The 10,735-nt window shown below is 45.1% G+C and overlaps 1 protein-coding gene across 3 annotated transcripts in view; it reads right to left on the bottom strand.

Moving 5' to 3' along the window:
* unc79 (UNC-79 domain-containing protein) overlaps positions 1 to 5,253 on the bottom strand; it is a 97,647-nt gene extending 92,394 nt beyond the window's left edge. For all 3 annotated transcript variants that reach the window (XM_072289372.1, XM_050180652.3, XM_072289371.1), the window contains exons 1-3: positions 4,998 to 5,253; positions 3,773 to 3,818; positions 1,897 to 2,017 (exon numbers count right to left, since the gene is read on the bottom strand). In XM_072289372.1, the coding sequence (XP_072145473.1) occupies positions 1,897 to 2,017; positions 3,773 to 3,794 (143 nt within the window). In that variant the 5' untranslated portion in view covers positions 3,795 to 3,818; positions 4,998 to 5,253. The remainder of the gene's footprint in view (positions 1 to 1,896; positions 2,018 to 3,772; positions 3,819 to 4,997) is intronic.
* Positions 5,254 to 10,735: the final 5,482 nt, after the last annotated feature.

A 10,735-nucleotide genomic window follows, 5' to 3' on the forward strand; every position in this document is an offset into this window, starting at 1 on the left:
CTTACTGCAAGGTTGCTAAAATTGTCCCTAGAATGTTTTAGTACATTTTAGGTAACGTAGATGTTTCATAAAACTAAAATATAAGCTAACTTGGCATAAACAATTTATCGAAACATCTCACAATTGTGGGTAAGGAATAAACAGCAGTTTGCCAGCAGTGTAAAGAGGGCTTTTACTTTACTATTACACTTACACAGCAACAGACAATGACAGCTGAATTTGGCATTTATCTTCAGGCTGTAAGGTTACAAATGCAGCACAATTCAAAAGAACATGAGTGCTCTGATTTTCGTAGCAAACAAAGGCGGTCCCAAATTATCCCTAAAAGTTTTATAATTCTTGGTTCTCCTGCAATGAAAGCTAGATATTGTGACACATACTTATTCGAATGCTAACACGGTGATGTAGTTATTCGGCCTTTATGCAAATAAAATGCTATGCTACCGCCCCTTGATCTATCTGAAAACTCCTCGCAGTACTGATCTGTGTAAAAGCCATAAGAAAAAGAATCAATTTGCTCAGACTTGTGCAAAAGAGCCCATCAGCTCCAATGTCTATACCTTTCAACAGTCATGCAATCTGTCTTATTCACTTGTCGAGTTTAGATGTCACTTTAAAATTGATTCCCATAGGTTTAGGTAAATTTACTTATGGCTACTCTTGCAAATTGTATGGCTACTCTTGCTTATTGCAATGTCCTCTAATTGAGCGTATGATTTCTTGAAAGTGCACAACATAGAGGGTTTAGACTCATTCAAATCGGTTTAGTAAATAATTTTAAAATAATAATAGTAACGTGCATTTTGTGAGCCCACTGTGAATTTTGTGAAGGAAACAATTGCTTCATTATAGTCCCAGATCTCGCCCATTGTACAGCCAATTCCAGATGCTGACATGTAGTTTTTGAACAACAAAATGTGTTATAGAAGGTTACTCTTGAAGCGACTTTCCTAACTTCGAAGTTGCTAAAGTGTTGCCAATTTTTCTGTCATGTTGCTAATTAGAAAATATGAGTTGCTATACGGGCAAGAAAGTTGCTAAACCTAGCGACAACATCACTAAACCTAGCAACAAAATCACTAAAATGGCAACACTGGTTTCCAACCTCTCATTTTTGTCTTTGTTGTTGGTTTGCGGCTGTATAAATCTGAAGGCGAGAAATAATAAACTCATATGGATGTTAACCAGCACAGCGTGTGTGTCCTTGTCTTCCTCATGCTTCGTCTAAGCACTGGTCTTATAAAATCTGAACTGTGGAATGTAGTAACTTCCCCTACACTTGACTGAGCTTTTGTTTTTCTTGGCCGCTCAGGCCTTTACAAGGGAACCAGTTGTTTACAATGATGACCTTTATAATGATGACCAGCTGTTTACATGCTATTGCAAAGGGAATATTTCTGTGTTTTCCTTCTGACAAGAAACAGTCGCGTGTACCTGTACCTGGCTTCACCGTTCTAACATGAGTTTTGCACTCATCTCCAAACTTAACATCTTGCAAGATGCGAATGAGTCATAAATATTGCCCCCTCTTATACTTCACAAGTGCAGCCAATTAATCAGCTTGTGTGCAGATAGCTCCATCCAACTCAATTCCTGCCAGTGGAGACAGGACTGCATATACATGAGAAGGTGTTCCAGTGATTTTTTGTTAGTAAGTCTTAAAACACTATCATTCCAAGGCATAAAGCTAGAACACAGACATTTATGGTTTGCTCGTCATAACTTAGCAACAACACGAAGGTAAGCTTTGCGGTACCAGGAGAAGAGAAGTGACACAACAAAGGCTGTTTCTGAACTGCTGAAAGGAAAGCTTTCAATAAAATTGTTAAACATGACAATTGTTTATTTGATAACATTTGAGAACCACGTAAAAGGGCACAATATCAGACTACTAACCTGAGTAGCGTCTGGGAGAAATACTTCAATGTGTTGGCAACATCTACCCCTGACGGCAGAGGAGGGAGACCATGCAGAATTCGTGTGTGGTAGTCGTGTAGATTGCGAATCTTGGCGGTGACTGTAAGAAAAGTTTTATCAATCAAGCCACAGCAACAGTCAAAGTTTACAATTATCTAATGTCTGAAATGGGCAAGGCTGCCCATTTCAGACATGCATGAAAATGCTCAAACCAGAAGTATGGCCATATACACCCCCAAATGGGAATTGCCCATCTCCACTAGTTCTAAACTGTCTTATTAATCAGCTCATTTGAATTCTAGTCTGTGTTCACTGAAGGGCATTGAGCATTTGAACCACATTTATTTAAAAAAAATTCACTAAGCCTTATCCCATTTTTAAAGCTGTGTCAATATATCTCTGAATGCACAATATGCTGTCCGAGTTTAGGAAGAATGCAGATAAATAAACTTCTTTTTTTTTTTTGGCTACACCCAGAAATTGTACTAAAAGCTCAATGAGGAACTAAAATGGAGAAATGACAAGTGAACTACAAACAAGGCAAGAGCTATGCTTAAATACATGTGTGGCCAACCGCTTTGAAATTTAATAAAATATAAGTCAGGCTAAACTTGTGAGACTCTTCAAAATATATGCTATAGCTCTGTGTAACGGTAGTATCAGAAACTATTAATACCGATTCAGTTAGAAAAGGGAATTGCATGGAACAACAATAACTAGGACCATCCTAGTTATTGTCGTTAGTTAGGACCATCTTACCTATATGCCCATATTTACAGGAAGTGACAACACATCAAGCTGCCAGGTGCATTCCGTTACCACTGTATTTTACTTTTTTTTAACATTCATGCACTAGGAGGACAACTGGCAATTTTTGGTTTCCACCGAGTGGCCCACAATGTTTAACTAAATTTTGCCCTCTTTTCTCTAGGGTGTACATATTTGTGTACACAAAATAAATGCACCTGCCGGTAGTCAGTGCTCGACCTGTCTGGTCTTTCTTGTCCCGTTTTCCTCGTGCTGTTTTTTCAACATGATGAAACTAAATTCACAGGATGTAGTTAGCGCACCCCCCTCTATATCCATTAAATCGTTTGCATCTTCCTTATGTGACAAACACGTATACCTGTGTATTTTTTTTTTTCTCTCCTTATCAAAGAATTTTGGCTCCGCCCTTGCTCAGTGTTTGATATGGCAAAGTGATGGTAGCTCCACACCTGTTGTCATCTGTATCGCATATCCTCTACTTAAACACAATAAATGTGATGCATCTTTTGCTTATGCTCCATATGCAAGCTTGAGAATTTTAATCACAAAACACAAGAACAAAATGTAAGTGGCAATCATGTGTAGACAGACCTCACAAAGCTGAGATTAAGAGGACAGAACACAGGAAAAAATTTTAGCGAGACTGCAGGTAACAGATTTCTACAATACTTTATACTCACACACTTTCAAGGCTAACACAAAGCGCAATTTTTCTATGGTATGCAACACCAACAGAGCAAAATTTCTTTTTGTCAATACAGCTACATTGAAGACAGCCTTACTTTTCAATGTTAAGATTTATGTGCCTTAAGGATTACGGTCTCTACGTGATTTCTTCATTTTGTGACGAGCTAGAAGCACTTAACGAGAGACTCATAATGGCAAATCCTTTAGCGCAATTCAAAAAGATAGGGACGTGACAGATACACAGGACGCAACAGGGACACTTGTTATGCTCTTCACACTCAGTTATTGTAAAATTGAAATTATTTGCCTACAGAAACATAGGAGACATGGAGACTAACTGTAAAGGTCATTACTAACGGTAAAGGTCATTACATTAGCTCATTTAAGAGGGAATACTTACATGCGGCTGCTCTCGTTCCCATGTTGAGCTATACTAATCTCGACGTCTGGCAAGAGGGAAAAATGTTGGGAGAAAAAGGAAGACTGCAGTTAAAAGTTTACTCAAGCGAAGGTACAATTCAGGTTTTTGCCTATACAGGTGCTCTTGTGCACTGTGTCTGTAATGCATCTTTGCATGCTGGCTAATTTCCAATGTGTTGGCCAAATTAAGATTACCATATCTCCACAGTGAAAATGCAACAACCTAAAAGAAGTTGTCCTTTAATTAAGCACTATGTATTTTGCAACTGTCGTAAACACCACGGTCGATGGAGCTTTTACTCCAAGAAAGAAATGATAATCCATGCAATATATTTATACACATACAGACGATTACAAGAATTTGATGTATCAATAGGGAGGTTCAATTTCCAGTGAATATAACTCATTTTATGCCGATGTCACATGTACACTTCTGATCGCGATCGGCACCGATCCTGATCGAAATTCTTGACTGCGATTGGCTCTCTCGCGCATTTTTTGCAAAGGATCGAGCCAACCACGACCGAGAAATTCGATCCGGATCGGGCTAGATCGCGATCAAAAGTGCACCGTGTGACACCTGTATACTCGGCAATATTTCCGTGAAGGTTCCAGAATTCAAAATGAAATTATTTTTTATTCGTACATTACAACTTGAATGAACGACGCGTACCCACGTCTCTTCCACCGTACTCCTGAAGAACCCATGCATGCTGTTCTTCTAGCCACCATAATAATATTTAAGGTGTTTCCAATGCCGCACGCAACAGCTGCGCGGCAACTACGAGTCAATCAAGAGTTTATAAACCTTAATTCATTTACTTCTGCAATTCAGAGCGTCGGCGTTTTCAACCTTATTACAGCCTTTTTCTAGTCGACCACACGCGTGATCAATTCGCTGGAATGTCAAGTCGATACACAAATGAGAGTTGGGAGCAAGGCTATGCGCCATGCCCATCACATGATGAGCGGGAGCAGATCGAAGTGATCGAAACACCGCAGCAGCATCCCGTTTGCGGCGTAGTTTACAGAGAAACGTTCACGGCCATCTGTAGCTCTTCACCTGGTTGCTACATCTGATCACCTGTGCTAATTAGTCGCGAGGGGGCAGATTTCGGGGATGCCACTGCGGTTGCCGTCGCCGGTTCCGCATCCGGAGAGAGAGAGAGCGAGGCCAGGCGCGCGCTGGCAGCAGAGCCGCTCACCGTTTCGTTTGGAGGCGAGAAAGAACGCAGGATTAGTCGCGCGCGCGGGGTATTTTTTTTCCGGGCGTTTTAGCAGATCAGCGGCGACCCCGGCGGTGGCGTAACGGCGGCTGAGCCTCCAAGGATCGGAGCTGTCGGATCGTTTCGGGTCCCCGTCGACGTTGCTTCGACGCTCGCGCGAGCCAGCGGCGCGGCGTTTTCGAGCCTCTCAAGTCGCCCAGGCACAGGCGGCCCGACCCACGGTTGTGGATGCGGAGCGGGAAAGCCATCAAGAGAGAGAAAGAGAAAGAGAAAACCAACAAGCTTCTTCTTTGACGCACTAGATGGCTGTAGTGCACTACAAACGGAAGACTGTTCAAGAAAAAAAAAAAAAGCAAGATATGGCGGTAAAATTTGAACATAGCGTGGAACAACTAAGGCGCCCGCATCTTGTCTACCTTAATTCACTCGCTTCTTCTTCTTTTTTTTTTTCTTTTGTCCTTAGCGCCGAAAAACATGGCGCATTATACGCCCGCAGTGTTACAAATCCTAGAGCCGCGCAAGGCTGGCTTTACGTGGAAAGCGAATAGCAAGAACTGGATGCAGACAAACGCGTACGCCTTTCACCAGTTTGGCGAAAGCGCGCTCTGTAACCGTTCATTACACAATACGTGGGTTCATACTTCTGACATTCTGATTCAAATTTTATTCTCCTCCGGTTCAAATTAGTTCCCTTGCTCTATTTACGTTCACTTTTAGCCGCTCTCGAAATCGTCCAAGTTTCGCGATGACATCAGTCTGTTTTACGAGAAAGAGAAGGAAGACGCTATACAAAGCCGAGAAATGCTTCTTTAAGAAAAAGCATTTTAGAATTAACGTTCAGGCAACTTGGTTGAAATTTTTCCATTCTATATATTCTTTCTCTAGGAGCCGCCTCTCTTGGAAACTACCACGGGGATCTTTGCTCAGCCGTGGAGGAATTCATAGTTATGTCAAGGCGACTCTCTTAAATTATTCAATCGTTAGTTTTGCCCATTTACGCCTGACACTTTTACCAATTTTCGTATTAACAGCATCTTCCTAATGCCATCAAAATCATGGCCAATCCCTCGCTGCGGGTATGCGCCATCGTAGAATGATATATCCTATATCCTAACCGCGAAATGTCCGTCGAAAAAGGGAGCTTCGCGAGGCAGACAGACCACAGCCAGAGCGGGAGGGTGGCCCCAGTTTCGTCAGAAAGCGTGCTGACCACGCGTGGCCCTTCGACGCACGAAAACCCGATCCGGTCCGAGCCAAGAGCAGCTCTGGCTCGGCGCTTCAGCAGGTGCCGCTCACCGATTCTCCGCCCGCGCCCACCCTCGAAGGGGACCAAGTGCGCAACCTGCCCAAGCCGGAAGCCTACCCGACACCAGGTGCGTTTAACCCACACACTTAAAATTTACGTTTGCACCCTTCAATTGGAGCGTATCTTGTTCCACAACAATAATCGTCATCTGCCTTGCTTGCGTTTCTCTTCTTTAACGCTGCGAGCCCGTTACTTCCAGGTTACGAACGGCATGCGCGTTATCGGCGTGACATAGCATTCTCGACAGGAAAGTAGCGAGCGCAGATTTTTCAAAAACAAGCAAATGCAAGCAAGGCAGATGATGGTTATTGTTGCGGGACAAGATAAGCCCCAAAGGGTGCAAACTTTTTTAGAGTGGTAGTTGCGGATGATTCTATTCCAGTGAGTCTATACTCAGACACCCTTTGATGCCTGTCGTGTCCCCAAACAACTCTCTAGTTTGCACCCTTTGGGGTGTCACCGTCTCCCAAAACAATAGTCGTCTGTCTGGCTTGCGTTTCCTTTTTTGATAACTCTGCGCTGGCTACTTTCCAGTGAATAATTAATGCTACGTGTCACGCTAATAACGCGTATGCTGTTCGTGACTTGGAAATACCGGGCGCGCACCGTTAAAGGGCCCCTCACCAGGTCTGGACATTTTGAGCTGACAAGCGCAGAGCATACAATGCGCGATCGCATACGCATACAATACAACGATCGCGTTTGCAAAGTATTACATCGCTACGCGCCGCGGAAAGATCTGAAATTTCAAACCGAACGTGTTTTTCCTTCTCCTCGCGGCCGCCGCGCTCCAAGCCGGAGGATGACGTACACGTGCCAATGCGCCTACGTACACGTGTTCGCGCTGTGACGTCGTTCGTGGTGACACGTGACTTCGAGAATTATTCAAGCCAACATCTGTTATTTCTGTAATATGTTGCTAGAATAGACTAATTAAAGCTTAGAGAAATAAAACACACAAACCGAATGCCTGCAGGTTCTTGTTTTACTTCGCACAGCAGCAAGATAGATGTGCTTCCGTTTCGTCTGCTTGTTCCCACGTCGTGCAGTCGCGCGCGCAGACATCGAAACTATGTCATTTTCCACCGTGTTCCAGCGCGGGAGCATGCTCTGCGATCCGCTTGTGTCTGCCTCCGTATTCTTGTAGCACAGATTACAACGAAGGCGCCAGATAAAACAACGGACGAAGGAAGGCGACACGGGACAACCACGTAGTCCGTTGTTTTATTTGGCGCCTTCCTTGCAATCATGTATAACCAACTCGCCCACCAGCACGTGTTCAGTGTAGCACAGACTTATACCGCTAGTCAGGTGCACTCGTGCACAGCGCACAAAATCGTGTGCTGCGATCGCACGGTACGGCGTCAGGTGAAGTGCGCCGCGCTGCAAGAAAGCGAGGGGGAAAGAAATGAAGGCGGGACCCGTGACGTATGCGTCAGGTGACCCTCGAGATCCGGTATGGGAGAGCGCAGGGAGTCTAGACTAAAACCCCTCCATCCACGCGCCACCGCCGCTTTTGGTCGGCGGTGACGCGTTGATGTAGGGGCTTTAGTCTAGACGAGGCAAGTGGAGATAGCGTCCATGTTTGCGGTGAAGCTCGCCTCCTGAAATCATAAAAATTTTAAAAATTAAAAATGAAATCAATTTCGCGACACTGAAATTTTTCTATCTCGGCTATTAATGAGTCGATTTGAAAACTTTTTGCGGCAGAACGCTCCCTAGAGGACACGTAACAACTTTCAGCGTATCACAAAAATTTGTTATGGGGCCTGGTGAGGGGCCCTTAAAAGAAAGGCATGCCACAAATATGACGATTGTTAGTGTGGGACAAGATGCTTTCCAAAGGGCCTAAACTTTTTTTTTTACTGTGAATATTGGTAATCTACTTGGGCGCTTTTCCTTTCTTTGACGCTGCGCGCCAGGTGCTTCCAGTTCACAAACGGGATGCGCGTTGCCAGCTTGACGTAGCGCATTTTGTCAGGAAAGTAGCGATCGAGCGCAGTGTTTTCAAGAAAGGAAGCACAAGTAATACAGATGGCGAATTACTGTTTGCGGACAAGACACCACCCAAAGGGTGTACTTTCTCAAGAGTTGTTTGGAGACAAGATAGGCATCAAAGGGTGTAAACTTTTTGGAATGTACACTCTAAAATATTTTACGCCCTTTGGGGCGTATTTTGTCCCGCATCAATAATCGTCATCTACCTTCGTACCTTTCCTTTCTTTAACGCTGCGCGCCTGGCTCTTCTAGGTCACGGACATGCGGCATGCGCGTTATCAGCGTGGCATAGAGTTCTTGACAGGATAAAGAGCGCAGCCTTTTCAAGTAAGGAAGCGCAGTCAAAACAGATGACGATTATTAGACAACGATACGACGTAGCAATAGTAGTTTTATCGGTCGTGTAAAGTTGTAAGCATTCAATTACTAAACTAAATTTACAAGCACGGTGTCAAGCGCCCACAGGCAAACGTGAACCCATCTCACTCGATGACCGCGGACACTCGCTGTCAAAACACCGGCTTGAGGAAGAGCGGCAGCAGCTGCGAGCGAGTTACCCTTCTTGCCGCCTCTCGCTTCAACGCGAACTAAGCGGCGAGATCACAGCGCGCACGAGGCCATCAGCCCTCAGCCTGCCTAGACTCTGTACCCGTCGCAGATCGCTTTCGAGATAGGGCCCGCGCAGCCGCACTCAGCCGCCCAGCCTTCCTCCCCTGCGCGCGCGAGCTCGAGCCACCATCCTCCTCGGCTCACCCTCGCACGCTTTCCACTCACGCCCACAGCATACGGCCGCGATGATACCGCACTTGGACTTTACACGGAGCATAACGGCGACGCAGACGGATGCAATTCGCCTAGAGTGTCCATATAGTTGATACTGCAATAAAATGTACGCGTATATAGTGAACGCATACAAGGAAAGTTCGTTGAAGTTTGTGGGAGGCGGCGACGAAAAGGTAGCCGCCGTAGCCACGGTTTATTTAGGCCCGCCAACCATGGGTGCCGCCGGATCTCTGGAGCGGCCGATACCGCAACCGCTCAGGCCGAGCGCAAGCGTGTTATCGCGCTACGTTACCCTATTCTAGAACACTGTAGCTACGTGCACCGGAGCCGCCTTGTTCACCGGCTCTGGAGGCGATAGACCCGCCGTTACAAGTTCATTATACAGGCGAATTTGGGCACATTAATTTACCCTATATATCGCAATATACTTCGCGCATAATCGTGTGCGTTTAACCAGGCTCGACTGTATTAACATTGTGGATGACGCACTTCGTAAAAGTGTTCCTGCAAAAGAAGTGTCACACCCTCATTAGTGTTATTTGATTCGCGGCGGATTTATGTATTTCCTGCCACGGTTTTCAGGTCAATTCAAGCGGGTGTACGTACAGAACCACCGATTTTTTTTTCACGTCCACGGTGACGACTGGTACATTCACATTCATGCTAGAGGCGTATAGGCTCGTAGCCACGTAGGAACTTTTTCTTCTGACTCACTCGAACTTGACCAGGGAAGGGGGGCAGGCAGGTGTCGTCACAGATCGTTGTATGTATCCTAGCTAGAACACAGAAATTACGGAGGGATGAGGGGGGGGGAGGAGTACACGTAACCCTCCCCCTCACACATAACCATAAGCAATCTCTCTCTCGGTGCGGCATGATCGACGTCACAGTACAGTTTTGATTCCAGTGTGCCTGCGAGTGTACACTGAACGCGCAGCTCCCATTAAAAAAAATAAAAAAACAAAAACCCAGAAAAAGCTACAACTGACTCAACATTTTATCACCCGCTATAATGTCGAGCACGGGCTTCCAACTGCCTGAATGCACTAGACAACTGATACTAGTAATGGTTAGCGCTGTCGTCTTCGCCGGTTCTCCGAAGGGCGCCACCACCGCGGGTCGATCGAAGCACCTGCAGCGGGCTGAGATAGCTTTGCAGAGCAGTACCCCTGCAGGCCGATCGTAACAATATATAGGAAAGACCTAGATAAAATTAAGCCACAAATAAATGAATTACTTAATATTGCCTTAAAATTTAGCTTTCCAATTGTTTTGCTCGTTTTTTCAGCTTACGTCTTGTTACTTCCCGTTTCTTGGCAGTACTATGCTCACTGGAGTGGCAATGCCTTTGCCCACGCAGACGTTTTCCCATCTTGGTTCTCCATACTTCTCGAAATAACCGGCAGTGTGCACGTATACACACATACACACGTGCACATACACACTTTTGGTATTGAGGTACCGAACACTCCTGCCCGGAAAGTTCTGTTCTACTGTGGAGTCGATCCAGACGGTCATGCTGGCTGTTGTATGTCTACATCTGGAGTTAACAAAACCCGGCAGAAGCAATATCATCGAGACTAACAGATACACTTGCATACTTTTGTTGTAACAGTGCAAGGGCTGCAAG

This window comes from Dermacentor andersoni, chromosome 7, assembly GCF_023375885.2.
Source record: "Dermacentor andersoni chromosome 7, qqDerAnde1_hic_scaffold, whole genome shotgun sequence".
In the NCBI taxonomy this organism is placed as follows: domain Eukaryota; kingdom Metazoa; phylum Arthropoda; class Arachnida; order Ixodida; family Ixodidae; genus Dermacentor; species Dermacentor andersoni.